Genomic DNA, 23,599 nt, shown 5'->3' with positions numbered 1-23,599 from the left:
TCCGCTGTTCGTGCTCCGTTTTCTCACGGTTCTGCCCGTGCCAACTAAGTGGAAGCAGCGGTCTGGTTTCGGGGCAGTCGGGACTCTCGCGGGTCCGGGATGGGGTGTCCTTAAATCGAGAGAAGTCTGTTAGCCGCCGATCACCTTTGAGGTTAGTTTCCCTCGTGGAGATGTCGGGGCGCAGATCCTCCAATCTTCGGTTCCTGCTGATGATGGGAGCTCGATTCAGGCATATCCACCTTGGGGTTATACCGGTGAGTCCTAGTTCTCGGGTTGCGGAGATGGTGGGGAGGGCAGCATGGGTTCTCCTTGCAGCGCTGATCCCAGTGCCCGGGAGCTCTATTTCAGTGCTCACTACCCGCGGCCATCTTTAACACGCCTCTGTTATATCTCATTTCACTGAATCTTTTTATCTTCATTATTGTGTATAAAGGCACTTCAGATATATAAATTCTCACTAAGAGTTGTACACAAACCTAATTTAAATAAGTACTTCTCAATGCAGTGCTATAATGTGCCTATTAGTGTTGAATCTTCTTTGTTAAAGAAATAATTTGTTTTTGAATTTTGAAGAGACTTTATAATATTTTCATTAAAAAGCACAGAAGCTCTTACTTAGGTGCGTGACCGTTCACCAATGACATGTCAAGTAACAGTAGATGTTGTAGCACCAGGATAATGTGCTGCATGGCTCAAAAACGTATAAGGTTCTCTGGTATGGTGATGAGGGCTGCTGTTCGTTTTGGGTAATAAAGGCGAAGCAAAGGGAATAATCCTCGCCTCCCTACACTGCCTCTCGTAAGTATTTGTTCTAAATTCTACTTAACCATACAGATAAGCACAGCAAATGCAATATCTAATTTATACCAATACCAAGTTTAAGTAACAGAAATAAATATATTTATATTTATTACCTACTGGTAGTCAGTTATAGTTAGTAGGTAGTTATAGTTAAGATGAAGTTTCCATAGAAAGAGCTTTTGTTCATTTGACAATAACTTTGGCGTTGTTAGATTAATCATCACAAAATTTTCAAAACTAGTTTGCTACTCACTGCAGCTGGTGTATTTAAAAGTTTTGGTGTGATCAGTCAAGCGGGGGTCGAGAAAAAGGGGGAGGTGTCCCAAAATGCGTTTTCCCCATGTTAATTTCCATGGGAAGTTTAGACATGGCTACAGCCGGAACTGCTGAACGGAATTACACCAAATTTGGCAGAAATGTAGCTGTTGGTCCAGAAAGCGACCTTTTTGTGATTTTGTGTAAATCCGTTCAGTCGTTGCAGAGTTTTTCAAAGACATTTCCATTTGTATATCTAGGGACGTGGAGGATCCGCGACCTCTCCCGATCTCATGCTGAGAACTGATTGGCTGCCAATACTTCAAACCAGGAAATGTTGGCAGCCATCTTCAACCGAGTCACAGAAAAAAACATATAAAACTGGGGGGGGGGGGGGGGGGGGGCGGTGCAGAAGCACCCTGTCCCCCTGGGTTTCTTGGGGGACAGGGTGCGGAAGTTGCACTGGATCTGCAACAAAAAAAAAAAGAGGTGGGGCCTCCCGCTCTTCTGTAATGTTGAGCCCCAGGGAGTGCCAGGTCCCGGGGGCATGTACGATATATGTAGGAGGGGTATGCGCGGGGCCACCCTCGTAGGAGCCCTAAATTCCCAGGTACCGCCACCTTCCCAGTGCATTGTTAAGAATTTATGCCTGCTCTGAACCCCATGCCCTGCGTACTGCCACCTCCCCAAGGCAAATGTTGTATTAATGTGTGGGGGGGGGGTCCTGCCCCCACAAACCCCCCCCCCCCCGCATTCTCGGGGACCACCACCTCCTTGGGGCTAAATACGATATAAATGCGGGGGGGGGGGGACAGCCCTGGGGACCTCCACCTCCCGGGGGATAAATGTGAAATTGATGCAGGGAGGCCACGCGGCTCCTCCCATCCCCCCTTCTCTTGCAGCCCCAGTGGCTGCCACCTCTTCAAATCCACGTTTAGATCCTCCTGTTAACCTCACTACAAGTGATGATCTAAAAAGTGGTGGAGGAGGATCAGATTAATTTAGGGTTTGCGTGTGACTTCACCCTGACTAGGATTGTGGTTGCTACTTGTGAGAAGGGTTTTACCCCCCATGCCCCTTCAACCAGTAACCCAATTTCTTACAGTAATCTGGAAATCAAACAATATGTGAAAATAAAATGTTTTTGAAAGCTATTTATACTCCGCACAAAAGAGCTGCATTAATTTCAATTGTGGCTCTAAATCCTAAAATGTTTACATGAAGCCTGAAAGAAGCATTCTGTGATGTCTGATATCCTGGAAAATTGCAGTGGTGTTTATGCTTTTTCATTCTCTCTCATTTCATTTTATAGAACTGCCTGTGTGGTAAATTGTCCCTCCGTCCACTACGACCATGCCGTAGATATGCTTCATCTGGAGGTTCTGGGTATGTAATGCACTAAATATATCAGTTAGTTTTATATTTCTCAGTTTAAAGATTGTTTATTGCATGCAATGTTTGCCTGTAGAGTTTTACGACTTTAGGGCACTGTTTGTATGTCTTCTGTTAAGCCTTCGCTTGTCATTAGAATACAGCCACCACAGCTTGAGACCAGTTAAGATTCTTATAAAAGATGCCTTTGACTTGGGGTGAAGTGGCGAATGTGAGGAGCATTGGGTGTCTGTGAAATAAGATGAGATTTCAGGCAATACCGTGTTTTAATTCTGTTTTGGGCATAAGGTAAGGGCAAGACAAAATCCAGATTTTAAGTATGAGAATGTAAATTCAAACTGGCCACATCAGTTGTTTGCTTGTTACTACCTAAAACCAGAGATATCGGTGTGTGCTTCATCAGACTTCTTCCTGCACAACCTCAAAGTGTTTGTATTATTTTGCTTTTACCTGAACAGACTACACACATGAATCCCATAATTATATTATTTATGTGTTGGATTTTAGGCCAGAAAAGTAACAGGTCCAACTTCTCACAGAAACAAATTGGGCAAATGCAAGCTCTTCTGAGTAAAGGAGAAAAATACATTGAAAATGTTTAACTTGGCATATTAAAATTTGGGAGATGCATGCGTATTACTATCTGCAAAGTACGACAGAGGAGCGGTACATAATCCCATTTGGTGCAGAGAACATGGGGAGAAGTAATAGAAGAGAAAACAGAGTTTAGGAAGGAAAGCAGGTACCAATTTAGACAGGAGAATGTACCAGAAGAAAGCAGATGGCACAAACAGATCAGTTGGGGGACAAAGTATACATCTGTTAAAGCAGATGTTTTATTCATATTAATTCTAATAGTATTATAACAATGTCTGTTTTGTAAAATAACAAATATTCAACTGGATTTATGTAAACTTACAAAGTTTGGTTAATCTTGTTGGTGCAGTAACTTCCTGAAGTCAGTTAACCTATGGATGTGCTTGTGGTGCCATTTATCTGATTGTTCAAGGCCTGCCCACAATTATTTTTCAGCATATTTATTTCAAGCTGAGTCAGAAATGCAACAAAAGAATGTTGACTTTTGAAAATATGTTAGTTATTCCAATTTTATTTTAAATGTTGATCGATTGTGGGTGAAGATTCTGCCAAAGTATATGCATGAAACTATATCATAGTTGTTAGACCTGGCATCTTTGGCGTGGTTTCCCCTGACTTTTTGCCTCTACCTCCTGTATTTTTGACGCTGTGCTGGATTTCGTTTTTGCTGGTTTAGATGCTTTGGGCACTTTGCCACTGCTGATCAGTGTCAAAGTGCAAGAGCTCCCTAGGTAAATTGTTATATTGATTGGTTATCCCTGATTGGCATATTTGTTTCACCTGTCAGCCCCTAGTAAAGTGCACTGAGTGTGCCAGGGCTGGTGATTCAAATGCTACTAGTGGGCCTGCAGCACTGATTGTGCCACCCACAGGAGAAGCCCTAAAATGGTGTCACGGGCCTGCCACCGTAGTGCCTGGGTGCAGTTGCTAACTGCCATGCTGACCTGACCAGTGTCCACACTGGCCAGGCCTAACCCTTCCCTTTCTGTACACATTGGACACCCCTATGGAAGGCCCTAGGTACCCCCCTGGGCAGGGTGCAGTGTATGTGAAAGGTAGAGCATGTATTGGTGTAGGTGATATGCTCTGGTAGTGAATTACAGCCATTTTAGTTTTTCACTATTGAAAGGCTATCTTGCCCATAGGCTATAATGGGGAATGCTGAGTATAATGTTTACCTGCATATCTTCCCATAGGAGCAAGATAGAAAGCTAAAGTCTGGTATCCCTGAATTCAGAATTTAATAACACATCTTTTAGGAAGGATGGTTTTTAAATCCTGTGTGTGAAAACAGCACTTTTAGAAGGTGGCGGTTTTCCTTTTCTGCCCTTTCTGTGTGCCTTGGCCTGTTTGTGAATTGACTGTCTGGTTTGTGAGTGACAGGGACAGGGGTGGCTCCCAGAGGCTGGATGAGTCAGCCCAGGGCTGAATAGGGAAATTCCCCTGTAGATGGGTGGGAGGAGTAGCACCTGGGCCTGAATAGGGCTGTGCCTGCCTTCCACAATGCTGGCTCCACCCCCTGCTGGGCGGCTGATGACCCTGCCCCTCTCTCTCAAAGGAAAGAAGAAAACCAAGTAAACGGAGTGCTCCAGGACTGGCCAGAACTGGTTCTGACTAGGCCAAGGCCCCTCTGCCTGTAGAGGACCAAGGAATTTGGGGTATAAGTATTGGGACCCAGACTACAGAAAATTAGATCATCCTGGAATCAAGAAGGAACCTCTGCCAAGGAGAAAGCTGGAAGGACTGTCCTGCTGTGTGTTTGTGGGCTGACCTGCAGTTGCTTTGCTGCCAAGGAGAGGGGAAGGACTTTTGCTGTTGCTGTGTCCCCTTGCTTGAAGAGATCTCCAAGGGCCTGAGAAGAGCTGGTCTCCTGTTAAGAAGTCCCAGGAACAAAAGGACTTCACCCCCAGCTTCCCCCTGAACTCTGCTGAGTGAGTTCTGCCCTTCCTAGAGTGCTTGATCCAATTGTGGGGCCTCTGGAAGTTGTTCCTGCTGTTGGGAAGCTGACCAAGAAGAAAGAAGCAAAGGATCTACACTTTTTCACGCACAGCCGGCTTAGCGAGAAAATTTCCATCGCTCCGCTTGTTAGCGGGCAGTTTTATCGCTGCGAACATTGTCTCAGAGCCTGCTGCCGCTGAGCCGGATCATCGCTGGTGAAATCGTCGCCCCGCTCGTTAGCGGGCCGAATTTTTTCGCTGCGAACATCGTCGCAGAGCCTGCCGCTGCTGGGTGAGATCGTCGCAGAGCCAACCCAGATCATCACTGGTGAAATTGTCTCCCCGCTCGTTAGCGGGCCGAATTTTGTCGCATCGTGCCTTAGCGAGTAAATTTCTACCGGAAAAGCTACGCCTTTGAATCCATACAAGTATCGCCTCACTCCCTATACAGACCGGATTCGTCACCCACGCCCGCTGCGTGCAGCGGGGTTGTCGCGTCGCCTCCCCAGGGTCTCAGGACTGACGCTGTTGCTTTTTTTTCAATGCCTAAGCGCCGCTGAGAACTTTTATCGCCTCACCAGGTATTGTTGGCTAAAATTGACGCTAAGGTGAATGATTTTGTCGCTAAGCTAAGAACTCTTTTTGAAACCATATTCTTGAACTGTGTATGTTGGATTTTTGTCGTTTTGGTCTTGTGTAGTTTATATAAAAGTACTTTATTTATCTACACTGGTGTGGAGTCCATTTGTGGTGTTTTCACTGTGTTACTGTGAGTGTTGGTACAAATACTTTACACATTGCCTTTGATAAGCCTGTCTGCTCGTGTCAAGCTACCAAGGGGGTGAGCAGGGGTTATCTAAAGAGTGTATCCCCCTTACCCTGAATAGAAGTAAGGGTCCCTATTTGGACAGTGGTACCTACCTCTGCCAACTAGAGATCCCCAGGTCTAACAATAGTTTGTGTGGATAATCAGAACCATAGAGGTAAACTGCTTTAAACTACTCCATGAGGAGAATAAGAGTCTGGATCTGTGCTTCACATATTCCTGTGCTCATCAGATATGTTGATTCTATTTGTGCTCGGTGTGGATTACTAAATGAATAGTTAATAAATTGTTTATTTTTGGTCTACACGTGTGTGCAGCCTCTCTCCCTCTTTAACCCACCCCACCCCTTCAGACAAGCTTCAAATCATTCTCCATTTGCTGGTTACTTAGTTTCTTCCTTGGAACAATCTGCCTTCCAAAGTTGTTCCACAAGACCCTACTGAAGCCCCCAAGTTCAAATGTTTGTATGCCACCATATCTGACTGTAGTCTCCAGCTAGGCACAAACCTCCAAGCCGGTCCTCTAGTGTTGGTATCTTTCATATATTCACAAGTGACTCTCTATTCTCCTTGGTCAGAGGTTCATTATTATATACTCTTCTCATACTTGTGCTGTGAAATTGAAGATTTCCTAGCATTCGAGACGGAAAGTTTCAGTTCTTTTAAAGACACCAAGGCGAGGATTATGCCATTCTTTCCTTGCTTTATTAAGCAGCAGCTATATTAAAGATGCGCAACAAAAACCTTTATTTGCCGTAACACCTAGGGGAAAGAAGAAATGTACATCATTCAATTTAGAAGCAGGATATCCTTCATATGCAAATATATGTAGGACCCCTCAGATACTCTAGCACTCCTAGGGCAGGGCAATAGTACAATTGAAGGCAAAAACCCTAGGCAGTCAAAAACGGTCACTCGGTTTAGCATTTCATAGAAAACAGGACGACATGATAGAGAGAACTCAGTGTGAACACATAGTAGCTATATTAAAACATAGATAGATTTTATTTAAAATCTATCTGTTTTAATATAGCTACTACCTGCTATTGGATCTGCAGGCACCAACGATGTGACTAGAATATTGGGATCATCAGATAAGCATCCTTTAGATCTAAATGCACCAGCCAATCGTTGGGCCTAAGTAGATTTCGGAGAAGATGAATACCCTCTATCTTGAAATGGCGAAAAGGCCAGCCATTCTTTGAATTCTCAGAATAGGGGCGGCTTCCGTCTCTGAGAAATGGATAGATTGAGGTGGGTAAGGTTGGAAAGAGAACCCATAGAATTCTATATGGAAACCCTGACTAGTCTGCAGAACCCAGGCGTCTGATGTCAGTGTTCCAAGTATGCACAAAGTGGTTGTGAAAAATGAGCATTAGACTCACTGTGCATGTTGGCAGAAGGGCCTCCTCTGCGGGAACCACCTCACAATCCTCTGTGATGTGAGTACCCACTGGTGGGTTAGAAACCCCCCGAAGCCGGAGGCATTCTGCCATTGACCCCACCAGTAGGTCTGACATCTACTGGGGATTTGGGACTGGGTATCGGTTAGCCGAGCGCTCCTCTGCCACAACCAGCCCCTGAGAAACCCTGAGGGGTCAATATTTGCTTTATGGAGGACTGCACTTTGTTCAAGGAATTAAAGGTTGAGACATATTTTCTGATCTCCTCGATTAAATGTTCACCAAAGAGCCCGGTCTTCACCACTTGCCCTGCTTCTGATGTCGCCAGATCTCCCAGCTTCAGGTCTATTTTATTTAACAGTGATCTGTGCCTCTCAGTAGAGGTGGCACAGTTTGCATTGCCCAGGAAAATAAATACACGCTGGGCTCACCCAGACAGTACCTCTGGGGAGATGAGTGCCCAGAAGCTTTAGCATCCTCCTCCATGTTCAGGATTTTTGTCAATGGCCCTCTAATGTGCAGGAGCTTATCCTGGCATGACCCCATGCCCTTCATCGAGTACCTAATGTACTTGGTCAGAAAGGTGACCGTTCTGAGGTCAATTTCAGGTGTTATGGCTACTTTGCCTTCCAGCGAGGGAAGGGGGCATTCTGTCCAAAGACGGTTGCGTATTTCCTTATCAAGAGGCTTGCGCATCCTACCTGCCGCGTACGTGGCGACTTTATCGGCAGAGGTCCATACGGACGAACGAGGATGCATCAGTTCTTCGGGATCAGTACTCTGGATCGCGGGGCCCTTCTGTGGTAGAGGGGGTTAGTCGGTCCCCATGACATGTCGTGGTTCGATTTCCCCATCGGACCCCGCTAGGGATCTGTCCGATACAGGGAGAGGGTCTGATCAGACCCTGGCTTATGCAGGTCTCCTAATGCATCAGCACAGGGAAGGGGGTGGCATTTGGCCAAGGAAGGCCTTCTTAAGCCTGGCGAATGCATCCAGGTCCACCCCAGGGGTCTGTGAGCAAGGGCACAGGTTCTCAGGTTTGGCGTCAGGCAGCCCTGGAGGTAGGGGGGACGAGGGTCCAGGTAGATCTTCCCTTGGGACGAGGGGTTGTAGGCCCTTTTGTACCATAGCTAGAAGCTTCCTCTCTCAGGCCGCCACCGCGTCCGAGACCGCCTTGTGAACAGAGGCATGTACTGCCTCACAGAACTCCTCTATTACTGTGAAGTAGGATACCTCCTCTTCTCAGCATAGGATTCCTCATGCACTTCCATGATTTAAGTTGAGTAAACACACTTGTATGCAGATATAGAGGGCAATCGATAACTGGGGGTAACACAGAAGATTCGGAGTAGAGAACCCTACAGTTATTCACTATGGGAGACTGTAGGCCTCATAAGACACCATACGCCCTTTATATGTGTTAGACTAGACAAGCACTGTCGGGGTCCGTGTCAACAGGCAGCAGCTAGCACTGTAAAAGTTTTGGGCAGCCCCCACCCTAATTAAAATTTGCCCAAAAATCTCCCTGGCATCTAGTGGACTTTAGCCCCCCTGGGGGGCAGATGGGGGCATTAGCCCCCAATCTGCCCCAGCCGGGGGGGGGGGGCATAAAGTCCTCTAGATGCCAGGGTTTTTTGGGGGGCAAATTTGAATTAGAGTGGGGCAGCCCAAAATGGGCATGCCCGTGCCCCCGCAAAAATTACAGCCTTCCTGCCCCCCCTGGGGGGCAGATGGGGCAGTAGCCCCCAATCTACTCACCGGGGGGGGGCAAAAAGCCCACTAGACGCCAGGGATTTTTTTGGGCAAATTTTTATTAGGGTGGGGGCATTGACATAAAATTTGCCCAAAAAAATTCCTGGTGCCTAGTAGGCTTTCTGACCCCCGGGGGGCCGATGGGGGCATTTGCCCCAATCTGCACCCCCGGGGTGGGGCAAAAAGCCCACTAATCGGGTATTTTGTTTAGGCAAAATTTTATTGGGGTGGGGGCTGCCCAAAACAGGCATGCCCATGCCCCCACCCCCTCCCCCACAAAAATTACAGCCTTCCTCCCCTCCGGGGGGGCAGATGGGGCAGTAGCCTCCAATCTGCCCCCCTGTGGGGGCAAAAAGCCCACTAGACGCCAGGGATTTTTTTGGGCACATTTTTATTAGGGTGGGGGCATTGACATGCCGGTTTTTGGCAACCCTCACCCTAATTAAAATTTCCTAAAAAAAATTCCTGGAATCTAATAGGCTTTCTTCCCCCACTGGGGGGCAGATGGGGGCATTAGCCCCCAATCTGCCCCACCGGGGGGGCAAAAAGCCCTCTAGTCGCCAGGGATTTTTTTTGGGGCAAATTTGAATTAGGGTGGGGGCAGCCCAAAACAGGCATGCCCATGCCCCCACCCCCTCCCCTGCAAAAATTACAGCCTTCCTGTCTCCCCTTGGGGGCATATGGGGGCAAAAAGCCCAGTAGACGTCAGGGATTTTTTTGGGCACATTTTTATTAGGGTGGGGGCATTGACATGCCCGTTTTTGGCAACCACCACCCTAATTAAAATTTGCCCAAAAAACTCCCTGGAGTCTAGTGGACTGTCAGCCCCCCCGGGGGGCAGATGGGGGCATTAGCCCCCAATGTGCCCCACCTGGGGGGGGGGGGGGGGGGCAAAAAGCTCACTAGACGCCAGGGTTTTTTTCGGGGAAAATTTGAATTAGAGTGGGGCTGCCCAAAACGTGCATGCCCATGCCCCCACCCCCTAAACAAATAGCCACAGTGTTTCTGCCCCCCCTTGGGGGCATATCAGGGCAACCTCACCCCCGATATCCCGAACCCCCCCCCCCCCCCCCCCCCCGGGCGGTAGAAAGCAGACTAGGCACAGATTTGTTTTTAGCAATATGCCTACCTGTCGATTTTGGGCCCTAGCGCAGCCGGCACATAGGGAAAGCTAGCAAACCTATACATTTTAAAAAACTAGCCCCCCCCCTGGGGAATCCAGAATGGGGTGACTTGACTGGCTCTCACCAGGTTCTGTTACCCAGAATCCCTTGTAAACCTAAACATTTGTCCCAAAAAACACATTTTCCTCACATTTCTGTCGTGGAAAGTTCTGAAATCTGCGTGGATCCACAAAATCCCCCCCCACCCCACGTTCCCCAAAGCCTTCCGATAAAAACGGTGCCTCACTTGTGTGGGAGGCCCAAGTACCTGCAACAGGCAGGGGCCCAAAATGTATTGAGGCGACATCAAAATTGCCTATCACCAAACAACCTGGTTTTGCATGGGGGGTCACCTGGGTTTTTGGCCCCGTGCTCGGCGGCCATCTAGGGAAACCTACCAAACCCACACATTTCTGAAAACTAGACACCCGGTGGATTCCAGGGAGGTATGACTTACATGGATCCCCCTACGTTTCCTTACCCAGAATCCCCTGCAAACCTTAATTTTAGCAGGAAAAAAACACTTTTTTCACATTTTTGTGTGGGAAAGTTGTGGCATCACCGGGCTCACTCAAATTTCCCACCACCCAGCGTTCCCCCAGGTCTCCCGGTAAAAATGGTGCCTTACTTGTGTGGGAGGCCCAAGTACCCGCGACAGGCAAGGGCCCAAAACGTAGTGAGGCGACATCAACATGTTTTGGGCCCTTACCTGTCGCGGGTACTTGGGCCTCCCACACAAGTGAGGCACCATTTTTACCGGGAGACCTGGGGGAACGCTGGGTGGTGGGAAATTTGAGTGAGCCTGGTGATGCCACAACTTTCCCACACAAAAATGTGTGAAAAAAGTGATTATTTTTTTTCCAGCTAAAAGTGAGGTTTGCAGGGGATTCTGGGTAAGGAATAGTTGGGGGATCCTTGCAAGCCATACCTCCCTAGAAGCCCCCGGGTGTCTAGTTTTCAGAAATGTGTGAGTTTGGTAGGTTTCCCTAGGTGCCGGCAGAGCTAGGGTTCAAAAACTGCAGCTAGGCACTTTGCCAAAAAAGGGTCATTTTTCACTGTGAAATTGAGGTGTGACCACGTTGCATTTTGCACCGTTTCCTGTCACGGGCACTAGGCCGACCCGCACAAGTGAGGTACCATTTTTTTCGTAAGACTTTGGGGAACGCGGGGTGGGTGGAAAACTGTTTATCCACGCAGATTCCAGAACTTTCCACCACAGAAATGTGGGGGAAATGTGGGTTTTTTTTGGACAGTTTTTGGTTTGCAAGGGATTCTGGGTAACAGAACCTGGTGGGAGGCAGTCAAGTCACCCCATCCTGGATTCCCCTGGGTGTCTAGTTTTAAAAAATGTATAGGTTTGCTATGTTTCCCTAGGTGCCGGCAGAGCTAGTTTAAAAAAAACTACAGCTAGACACTTCGCAAAAAAAGCGTACATTTTCATTGTGAAAATGTGGTGTGTTCACGTTGGGTTTTGAGCCATTTCCTGTCGTGGGCACTATGCCTACCCACACAAGTGAGGTACCATTTTTATCGGGAGACTTAGGGTAATTCAGATTTGTAAAGCAACTGTTATTACCTATTGATTTTTGATGCATTTCTTTCTTCCAAATGAAAGACATTGTGTAAAAAAAGTCATTTTGAAAAATGACCGATAATTCTCATGCTAGTATGAGTATTCCCAAGTTCGAAAATGTGCAAATATGTACTTTTTCTAAACTCTATAATTTGTTCCCATTTCAGAAATACATAGGTGTCTTTCATACCGATTTTTCCATGTATACATTTTCCCACAATAATTGCTACATACCCGTAACATTATAAAAAACCATTGCAATTGCTGCTCAGTTTTTGACTCCGAGTTCGACGGGTTCTTGGTGAACCTACAAGTCCTATATATCCCCACAACCAGGAAGGTCCAGCGGATGTAACGGTATATTGCTTTCAAAGAGCTGTCATAATTGGAAGAAGTTACAGGTAAAAACGTTGACACAAAAGGCTGTTTTTTTCAACTACTTTTCAATTTTTCCTATATTTAACTGTTAGTTTCTATAAAGAAACCTTGATGGATCTACACAAATGACCCCTTGCTGAATTCAGAATTTTATCTACTTTTGTAAAATGTGAAAGCACAAAAAATAGCAAAAAAAGGCTATGTCCCAGAAAAATGCCAAACCTGTGTAAAAAATGTTGGTTTTCTGACAAAAGTCTGTCATTCCCTAAAACCTGGGAAAACGGTGATTTCAGCCCCACAAACCCTTTTTTGATACCATTTGCAGAGAAAAACCCAGACGCTTTAATTTGCAGCCCATTTTTCCCGCAAAAAACAAAAAAATGCTGTATTTTGGCTAATTTCTGGGACCCCAACAGGGGAATCCACAAACTCTGGGTATCTTTAGAATCCCCATAATGTTGGAAGAAAAGGACGCAAATTTGGCGTGGATACCTTATGTGGTCAAAAAGTTACAGGGGCCTAAGCGCGCACTACCCCAAATAGCCCAAAAAAGGCTTAGCGCGGTGGCGGGGGGGAAGGCCTAGCAGCGAAGGGGTTAATCAAACGAAGAAAGAACGGCATAATCCTCACCTCCGGATCCTGACAGAATCTGAGTTATCTTGCCCTGTAAGGGGAGTTGGAGAGCTGGAACTTCAACTTCATTGGCTGAAGTTTGGGTTGCCTCAAATGTGGTGGGTATGCTATCTAAACAAACACTGTTGTTGACGCCTATGGCCATTTTAACAGTGCTTCCTGCTGTATAAGATTACCGTAGATTCCCGGGTTAACTAGGAATGATTCAACCATGTGACTATACGAAAGACCCCAATACTGGAGAACTGGAGTTACATGTAAGTAACTGCTTTCTTTTTCACACGATCAGTGCACTCAGGACAACACTTCTACACATCACAAATACGTCCTGATCTTGACAGGGGTTGACCAGGCACTACAGGCAGGCAGTAATGAGGGCCCTCTCTCCTCTAGCAAATGTCCTGGGCCACCCATAAAAGCCTTTCTGCAGTATTCTAGTGTCTCTGTGAAATGGGGAAGGGTGTTCAAATTTACTATGATCCCTGCATGTAGGTCATTGCAAAAAAAAAACCCGATGATTAAGTGGGGGTGCACATAAGTCAAAGGGTTAAGTACCACTGCTCTAGCCCTTTATAGAACATATTCAGTGTTGCTACTTCCCAGAGAAGAAACCATATTAAACTAAAACAAAATATTGTTATAATATTTCAAAGCCATGAAGAGGCCTTTCAAAATAAACGAGGCTATTACAAAATAAACCAGCATTTTCAAAGCAAATGGCCTAATTCAAAACAAGCGAGGGAAATGCAAAACAAAAAAGCCTTTTCAAAACAGTAGAAAACTTATACTAACTTGCTTGTAATCTTAAAATGAAGCCTGCAGAGTGTTAAGCAAAGCAAAAAGGCAAACTAAGTATGTGATTGAAAGGACCGTTGGTCTCGGAATATTGGGACAATCATCCCAACCCCCCACCCCCGACTAGTACAAATCCCATGTTTCACCTCCAGGATTTATCGGGATTGTTGTCCATGAATTTTACAAACCTACCTCCAGCGGCTTGGTCTGCATCTAAGGTGAAACAGTAGGGCTTCATTAATGTAGAAAAGTGCCTCTTTTGGAGATTGTTAGCCCCCCACTTTTTGCCTGGATAATACTGTAACTTCGACTGGAAGTGCACAGGGCCCCTTCCAACCAGGTCCCCTGTGCCAGAGCTCTTTTCCTAAACAGTACCTTTTTGTTTCTCAATTGGCATAACTTAAGTGCCCCTTCTAAGTCCTCAGCAAATGGTACCCCTGGTACCTAGGGCATTGGCACTGAAGAGGGACCTCAAGGGTAGCAGCACGAATTGTACCACCCTAGGGTCCCCTCACCAAGCCCATACACACTGCCATTGCAGACTACGTTCCTTGGCGCAAACACAATGGAAGAGTCAACATGACACACATCCCTGTGTGCCATGCCCATAGACACTGCATGGGATATAAGTAAGACACCCCTATAGCAGGCCTTCTAGTCCTAAGGCTGGGTGCACTGTATCTCCTGTGAGGTCATTTCTGCTTGAGCAGAGATGGCCCTGCAATATCCATGTTGATTCTTGGCTATTGTAAGTGAACTGGGAAGCCATATGGAGTACATGGGCTGGATGCTTGTCATCACATGTTCCCCAGTTCCATGATGCCTTCACTGTGTTATGGGATGTTTGGTACCAAACATCTCGTCTTAATAAACCTGCACTGGTTTCAGTGTCAGATTTATTAATAACTGCGCACAGAGAACTCCTTAAAGGGGTCCCCTGAAATCTACCAATCCTTAGTGTGGTCTCGGACTACTCTAAGCCAGTTTGTCAGACTGAGTTCTGACCTCTTGGGGTGAGCGACTCTGTGCTCAGAGGTCGAGAAATAAACCTCTCCAGGGAGAGGTGTTCACACATCCCCCTGGTCAGGAAGAGCCATCTGTGGCGGGAAGCTTCGAAGGCCTTACCCCTTTGAAACGTGACCCCAGGCTCTCCTGATAGGAGCAGGGCCCCCTCCTGTCCTCACCTCTTTTTGGCAGGAAGACAAGCAGGAAAACAAAGAAAGAATAGGAGGTGTACTCCACTGCCCACTCCACCCCACCCCTCGGGTACTGGAGGCGAGATGAAGTGCACTTTCCAGTGCTCACCATCTTGAAGATGGTGCGATTTCTCCAATCTGGGCTAGGGCTATGTCCCCCTTCCTCAGGAGGTGGGCATAATACAGGGTGTAGACACCCCAGGTAAGGGGCCTATTTGCCACTACCTGTCACTCCCTTGTAAACGCCCTTAAATATAGTATTTAGGTGGCATCCACAGACCCTGAAACTAGTATCCACGGACACAAGAAGAAGACGAGCGAAGTAACAAGGTGGGACTAAGAACTGCAGACCTGGTGGTGGACTTTGGGGGGCAAACTCCTGCCTGCCACCACTGAACTTGACAAACTCCATCCTCCATCTCGTCTCGTCACTTTGTGACCTCCAAAAACCACACTCTCATCAGCAATTTGCAATCGCCAATGACTAGCAGAGCGATCTCCCTGCAGCCACGGGTCTAAAAAAACAGTGAAGTCCGTTCCAGTGTCGTCCAGCTCCCTGACGTCTGTGTGCCAGCCAAAGGCACACTTGCTTTGGAAGGTCTGCTTTGCCTCTGCACCAAGTTGTGAGGCCCCAGGACCCACCAGAGCTGAAAGGCACTAATACCTGGGGTACCGGACCCCATGCTGCAAAAACCTACAAAACCGAGACCCAACTTTACAGCGAGCCAGCACTCCATGAAGGACATCAGGAATCCAGAGATCCACCTCAGCAGTGGCTCAGCAGACCCAGAATCGTCTCTGCTAGATACCAGCCCCTGACCACAAGGTGTCTCTTTGCATGTCTTTGCCCAGCTGCACATCTTCACTGCACCAAGCCCACCCGGCCGGGGCATCTCCGAACCAGCTGAGCTCCTGTGACCCCAGATCACTTGTGACAGGTACTCTCACTTGAGAGCCCTTGGACTTCCTTACAAGTCACTCTGCTGTACTTTTATAGGAGGCCCCTTTCCTCATAGCACACCAGCTACAAAGTCTCTTGCTCCCTGGGAAATCTGCTCCCGAGAACTTGGCCTTGGAATTTTGGACTTTGGCCCCCAAACCTTCCGATTGCCAAAGGTCAACAACATGAGTCACTGTATTTCCTTGATTTTCCGAATGCCTTTTTCCATCCATAGGGAATGTATTCTGTTTAATTACGCACAACTGAGATTATTACATTTACTGTGATTTTACCATATTGTGAAAAGTACTTACCCTGTACCCGAAGTTCTTGGTCGAAGTATTTATGTAAAAAGAAGTACTATTTTTCTGATTTGGTCTTGACTGCGTTAATTGAGTGTGTTTATCTTTTATTTCCTTTGAGTACAACAAAAGCTTAGTACTACCCTCTTAAGTCTAACTGCTCACCCACACTACCACAAAAATAGGGAGTTCGTATTATCTACTTTGGCTCTGTAAACCAATAAGGGTCTCCTCCGCCTCTCTGCGCAGTGTACCCCTTGTGGTGCACTATGTAGAGAGGTGGGTTTTCTACATTTGATGACCCAGGGGATGCAGCATGACTTTGGTATCATAGAGGGGGAGCTACAGTGTTTTCCGTGAAGCTGCGGCGACAGGCCTTGGTTCTCAGTGTCCTGACAAACCGTCCCATTAAGAGCAACGAACAGAAAAGTTGGATCAGTCTGCAGTATGAGCAGTTGCCATGTAACCACATCTGGTGAACGATTCATTCACCATGTAGCTGGTTCAGGTGATTGTGGAGATAAGGGCTAGTAATCGCCTAGAATAACAACCGCATGTAGTGCTTCACACTGATTGTGGTTGCCTGCTTAAGGGGCAGGTAGAATGGGAATACATTTCTTCGGTTGTTTGAGAACGATAAGTAGCGCAGCCTGTTCGTGACCGATTCAGCAAGTAAAACAACTGGTCTGACTTCTGGAGGTGGCTGAAATCTCTAGATTGACAGCAAGAAGTTCTTCACCTCATCACAGACGATGCCGTGACCAAGAAAGCGTGTTAGAGCCGCCTTACAATGAGGTGATACTGGATGCCAGCAGCTCCTCTTTGAAAGAGTGGAATGAGTAGCACCAGCAGAACAACCAGGATGGACCATTTCACATTGCCTTCATTTTTCGTTCAGTGTATTTGAAAAAGATCTGCAATTTCAGTCAAAATGAGGTGTGGTTTCGTTAATATTGTAAACAGCCATTCTAATTTATCAAAATTGCATTAGAGATGATTGAAATATAGGGTAATTCAAAAAATGACGATGAACTGAACTATTATGGCTATTTCATCCTATCTATAAGTGTATATCGGAAGCTCAGACTGATCCCCCAAAGCTAGCACGCCACAAAATAAGCTGTATGCAGTACGCAGACGACATTGTTTTATGCAGCCAGACCCCAATGAGCCTACAGCGTGCCATCACAAGGCTGCATGAATACATCAGAGAGCTTGGCTTGCTCATCAATTATAAAAAAACAAAGGTCATCTGTTTTGCATCTTATTCAGGGAGACAAAAATTTAAGTGGCTCGTGGCAGGAAATACCATAGAGCAAAGCGCCACATGTAAGTATTTAGGAGTAGTGGTAGACTCTAGGTTGTCTTTAAAAGACCATTTATTGTACAGAAAAGCCCAGGCCAATAAATTGCGATCTGCTCTAAATTTATTAAAAACAAAATTGAAATGCCCATCCAACCAACACCTGCTAAAAGTCATTTCAGCCAAATTTCTCCCTACCCTTACGTACGCCTCAGAATTATTTAGAGGTCAAGATGCAAATTTCTTGAATCTGCAACAGTCAGAGTTATTTAAATACATTTTCCAGATCCCGAAGTTTGTATCACAAGTACGTCTGGAATTTGTGTTACAAAACCAGCACCCAGCAAGACAAGCAGCAATACTGAAAATGTGCTGGAAATTAAAAGCAGCCCAAGAGGACTCATTGATGGGGCTTTGTTGGCGAGAAATAATAGACCATACCAAAGGGAATAACGCCTGGAAAACCGCTCTAGAAGAGGCATTGACACAGCTTAAAATGAAAGAAGCATGGAACACTAATCATACTTTTGCAATTTTTTAAAAAATAGCCAATAATGCGGCAAAACAAATAGCCTGCATTACAGATAAAGCCACGTTAGCAAAGAAAAACCACGGCTGGATGGTATTGGCTTCATATGAGAAATGTTCCCCTCAACCATATCTAGTCAATCATATCACAACAGCTACGCAACTTACGCTACTCAGAATCCGGATGGGTGCTTTCATTTCCAAGGATCATGTGCCTGCATGGAAACAAACATGGCCAACTCCACTCTGCAGACTATGCGCTCAAGCAGAAGAAACTTTGACTCATTTATTGTGCATTTGTCCTTTGCTGAACAATTTGAGACGTTTTTACATATTATACGCATTTCGTAGACACCAAATCAGATCATGTCGGCCTGCAGTCATGTTTGCATTGAACAGCAACATGCTACAGGTAGCATGTAGGGCCTCCAGATTTTTGCAGAAAGCCCGTTTCTTAATACAGAAAACTGAAAAATAGCATATGGTAACTATTTTTATTAGAATTTAAAGATAATCTTTTTAAACAGGTCTGTACAATATGCTTGTGTATTTCTTTCACTGTTTTATAAGTTAGTTGTAAATCGTCGGTTCAAAAATTGTAAAGGTTTTAATTAACTATATACAATAAATTTATTTCGAATTTTTTCGATTTCCTAGCTATAAGGACGAGCAAGATTAATTTATTTTCAACAAATAAGAGCAGTTCGATGGTAAGATAAACATAATGCGATGTTGAGTCCTGAGCCACAGCTTTGAACTTACATTGAATGTTCCTCCTTGCTGAACTCAAACACAAATAATTGTTAACCATTTCACACATTATCGTGTGGCCAAAAGAGTATTGCACTGCTTTTTGTGATTAGTATTGACGTATAATTTCAGAGACCGTGATAATTATATATGTAGTTTTCCAAAATGTGAGCAAAACAATTCAGGAAACTGCGTGAACGAGCCATGTATTTGAAAGCAACCATAGGGAAATAAACTCTTCCATATATTACTAAACCGTATGTGGGTGATGGACAGGTAGACCTAGATTCTAGATGACATCCATTTTGATGAAGGTTGCCTTTTAAGAAACGGATTTGTGTTATTTATAATCGACTACAGCACAGCGATTAAGGCTTGGGTTATTCTGCCTGGTTGTGAGTGCTCAATTCTGTTATTGCTCTCCATGGATCAAATGATCACCTTCCTTTCCTAAGGCAGCAACAGATGCAGTGATACTGGCTTCAGAATATATCTTGGTGATAAATATGTGTAGGTTATTATCCATTGCTGAAAACGTCTTGAGTGGTTTTCAATCAGTCTTCCTTATGTATTCAGGGTCACCTCTTTGAGAATAAAAGAAAGCAGTATGCATTAACCATAAATAGTGTAGATTATAATAGTTCATGCTTACCTTGTGTAGGGCAAAGAGGGCCTGCGAGAAAAGTGGAACAAGATGTTCCCTTCACAGGTCCGGGATGGTCGAAGAAAACACTTAGGTCAAGTATACAGTGGTTTCTGTTTACTTGACGAGACACCCTGAGAGGGTGTTTTTTTTTTTAGTCCAACCATGCCCTTTGGTCAGATTCTCCATTGAGGGAAGCGGAATTGGGGGAGAGTTTTGTTTGTGCTGGTTATTATTCTCTTACTTTTTGCCCTTTGTTTCTTCATGTTCGCCTCTTTTTCTGTGCCAGCTACCTGGTAAAGTGTATACAAATTTTAGTATTTTTGAAGTGCCTGTGGTCTTTAGTTGTTGATTGTGAAAGTCATCTTTAATAAAGAAAAAAATTCTAACTGTTAAAAAAAAGAGATTTTATTTTTCTATTGGAACTGTTTTCACATGAAGGTAATTTTCAAAATCCTACATTTCTTTCAGTGCTACAGCAGGGAAAATTGTTGGAGGAACACTCTTGTTTGTAGGCGGAGGAGTTGGTGGCACAGTTTTCTATGCTAAATTGGACCCAAATTTCCGAGAAAACGTGGAGAAGTCAATCCCCTACTCTGACAAATTATTTGATTTGGCACTCGGTCCGGCACCTTACACTTTGCCAGTGCCTAAAAAAGCGGTAAGTCTTTTCTTAAGCAGTAATTGTTTTGTTGACTATTAGCAGCCCTGTCTAAATTGTAGGTGCAGTATTATGTACATAAACCTAATCCAGTGAATCTATAAACTGTTATTGTAGATTTAATCGTTTGGTCAACAGCACCAGCATGCAAAAAACAGAACTGGAAAATCACTTGAATGGACTTCCTCCTGGATTGTTAAATTACTGTAGACCCCCTTCCCCTCTGGTCATCGCCCTGGTTGACTATGTGGCAGTCATTGCTCCCTTCCACCTACCTGTACGCTGATAAAGGCGTTATGCTGCCTAAACAGGTGACGATCATTACTTTCCCATAGGAGTGCGGATCAGAAACCTGATTTCTTATGAGTTGCTTGCGGTCTCTAAATATCTGTGTGACTGAAAACCATCCAACAGTTTATAGATTACCATTTAGATACTGGGACCCCCCCAGGTCTTGTTTACCTTAAATTTGTTTCATTGTAAGTAACTCCATTTCACCCTTTAATACATTTGAGTCCGGAACGGATGAAGTCATTCCTGCTACGCCTTAACCATCATTCTGTATCTTAACCCTTAATAGATTTTCACGCAGAATACTTGGTTAGATGTACACTGTTCTAAGTGTTTACTAAATGTTTTCACATATGAGGGTTCACAGATCTCTCTAATTCAAGCATAAACTATATATACGTTGCTGTACTCTTGCATAATGCTACACTCTTGCCTGACCTTCCTGAGACGGATGTTAATGTATTTTAAAGTGCTCTGATTTTTTTAGGTCGAGCCTAGTGTTGCAGAGCATGCGGTGCTCGTTCTGCGAGGCATGGTGTAGTAGGGTTATTTGTGGAAGTGCTATGGTAGCCTCGCCCACTCTCCTCCCATATTTGTAATTGGCTGGTGACATTGTCCTTGGTAAACGCTGGCTTCCGATTCATTATGAGGCTTGTTAGTCCCGTCTCGGTACCGCCCTGTCTCCTTTTGTTGCCGCCCATAAGGACTGGACCTTTTACTTAGCTCGTAGCACAGCATGCTTTATCTAGTGGGTGAGCACTATTTACTTTGTTGACAATGGCAGCTGTCCTACTGCAGGCACGACATGCTTTGGTGCCTTCTTTACTCCCCCCCTCCCTCCTGTTGTATGTGCCGTCTCACCACCCTCCTGCTGTCCGTGACTTCAAATACCCCCACCCACTGCCCCGCTCGTTTTCGTCATGCCTGCTGATCCTCAGATCTTCCCTTCAGAGACTCCGCTTATTAAGAGGCGAGCCTGGTCTCTCTTCACCCCAGCACCCGCCAAACCTCTCCTCGACCTCTCCGTTGCCCCCCTCCTGCCCCTTTGTTCCTTCAGATCTTTGAGTGAGCTGAGGTGTCCAAGGCTAGCAGCAGCAGAGATGGCCCCTCCATGGCAGCACGCTCGCAGGGGTGCCCTGTGCATTAAGCCTTCATTAAGGCCGCATTAGTTATGCATAAAGCTCTCACCTGCAGTCCCCCTCCTGTGAGGCTGCATTCATTGACGTTATTCAGATCGCAGAGCTGCTGCCTCAGTCCTCTGTACAAAGGCAGGGCTTTGTAGCAAGAGCTGGACTCAGGAGGCCGCGACTGCTCGGCCTGTGTTGGGGATGGGGGGCACGTTGTACCTCCCCAAATTGCAGTTGTTTTTAGTTGTTCATTACTGACATCTGCGTCACTGAGGAGGGAGGTGCCTTCAGTGGTGCAGCGTGCTATCTGCCAGCCTGAAGCGCCTAGGCATCTTGTCAAGGGGAATGAGGCGCTATATAAATGTAAAGGTCAATTTGTCACTTACTGTTTATTTTACTTCACTACATACAGTAGAAAGGTTACATTAAGTTTCCTTTCAGACCTACGCTCATTTATTTTTAGGTCTCGCCTAGCAGCGCGCATGCGCTGCTCTGCGAGACTTATTGTAAGGGGTGATCTAGCGTAAAAGGTCAAATTTACATATCCTCCCTGCATCACAGACCCGTCACCACGCCTATTCATTCATACACTCATTCATTGGTGGGGCCCATAACACCAACACACATACGTCTCACTCCGAATCTGGATACAGGAGGACAGAAGCGCTGGACACGTGGGGGTACCTTTTTACCTATTTACATTATAATACAAATATCCTTATTATCGATAGACTCCTAACCTTAACATCAAGGTACTCCGCCACTTGGTCGATGGACCAATTAGTTGGACTGGTTGATGGTGATTTAGAACCAGCTAAAACACATCTTAAACTTCGGAACCTTAATCAATACCTTATTAAAGAATCACAAACCTATTTTCCGTTAATAAATGTTAAGTTTATCTAATTAAATTCACCTTCATTGGCATAATCAGTATTGTAATCAATCAGAATTTTCAATAAACATTGGCACAGATCAATATGACAATTATAGTTACCTAATTTCTGATACTGGCGACCATTTCCCCGAAATCTGTCAGCCCTGCATAAATCAAATCCCTTCTGATAGGACCATCCAGTCGAATGCAGGCCACGACCCAAATTAGTCCGGAGAAAAGTTCTTGGCGCTCGACACGACACAGTCCCAAAGATATCCAAAGACTAGACAATCGTGCAAGCAAATCGATCAACGGAGATTCGGGTCACACTTCTGAACCGCACTAGCCTCCACCCTCTTCTACTAAACCCCTTTTATAATCAATTCTGGGTAACATGCAACATTTGCTGAATTGGGAATGACTGAGATTGGCTAAGCCACCAAATTATACAATATCAGACGTGATTCACAGAGTTCCTTGGTTCTCATGGGATCGAAGATGTCATCCCATGGTTTGGACTGTTCTCATGCGAAAGGGTCCGAAGTATCAATATGCAGGCCTTTGTCTTCTCTGTCATTCACACTAGTTTAGTTCTGGCAGCCCTCCACGTTCCTATCCTTGACGAGTAACACAGTGCCCTGGTTGGAGTACGCCTGGAGATCTTCAGAATCATCCGAGTCTGCGCAGTAGACATCGCGCTCACAGGGCAGTGGCCACTTCCGAACTCCATTTTGAATATCATGGCCTAGTAGGCCCGAATGCCAACTTAAGCGAAACAAGCATAAAGAGTAATTAATTAACGAAAATGAAGATTCTAATGTTTAAACCCACACTAATCCCTTTATATATTAGTATTTTCCTAGCTATAGCAGCACTTAAAGCAACAATACTCACCATTCCGCCATACCAGGAACGCAAACCATTACAAAAGCAACATAAATCATGCAATTTCTAGCATAACACATTCTATCGTTAATATGCGTACCGCAATTAGTCATTAGAATTATTTGCCATTCAATTTGCATTTAGTCCCGCGTGTAATTCGTGTTTATTAAGGTGTAATGTTGGTTAGTTATACCACTACAACCAATTAATACAGGTTAATGTGTAAATTGATTACGTAATTAGTATTTTCATGCAAATAGAGAAGGTATACAAAATTTTCGTTTTATCTGCTCCACCAGGGCTTTCAGAAGCTCACCACACGTGGGTAACCGCAAGCAATAGGACACAATCACTCACTCACTCACTCTCTCGCGTATGGTGAGCTTCTGAAAGCCCCTTTGGGCGCCATTTGTTTTGAATTATCGTGCCCAGACACGGGCGCGATAATTCCAAACACATGGCTCGCTGTGTCGTGCGCGTGCACCACTCGCGTGCTATTTTTTTCTAAAGATTTTGTCCAGTGTGTTTCGTTGGCCTGCGCTGCCCCTCTCCTGATCCCATGCGCACAGTAAATTACCACACATGGTGGTTT

The 23,599-nt window shown here is 45.4% G+C and overlaps 1 protein-coding gene across 2 annotated transcripts in view; it reads left to right on the top strand.

Moving 5' to 3' along the window:
- The window catches only part of IMMT (inner membrane mitochondrial protein), a 472,217-nt gene that overhangs the window by 46,885 nt on the left and 401,733 nt on the right, over positions 1–23,599 (top strand). For both annotated transcript variants that reach the window (XM_085642618.1, XM_085642619.1), the window contains exons 2-3: positions 2,369–2,442; positions 19,638–19,827. In XM_085642618.1, coding sequence (XP_085498744.1) covers positions 2,369–2,442; positions 19,638–19,827 — 264 coding nt within the window. The remainder of the gene's footprint in view (positions 1–2,368; positions 2,443–19,637; positions 19,828–23,599) is intronic.

Source organism: Triturus cristatus, chromosome 2_2 (assembly GCF_964204655.1).
Source record: "Triturus cristatus chromosome 2_2, aTriCri1.1, whole genome shotgun sequence".
Taxonomy (NCBI): domain Eukaryota; kingdom Metazoa; phylum Chordata; class Amphibia; order Caudata; family Salamandridae; genus Triturus; species Triturus cristatus.
Note: the sequence above shows the minus strand (reverse complement) of the source record. Positions and strands in the feature narration are given on the sequence as shown.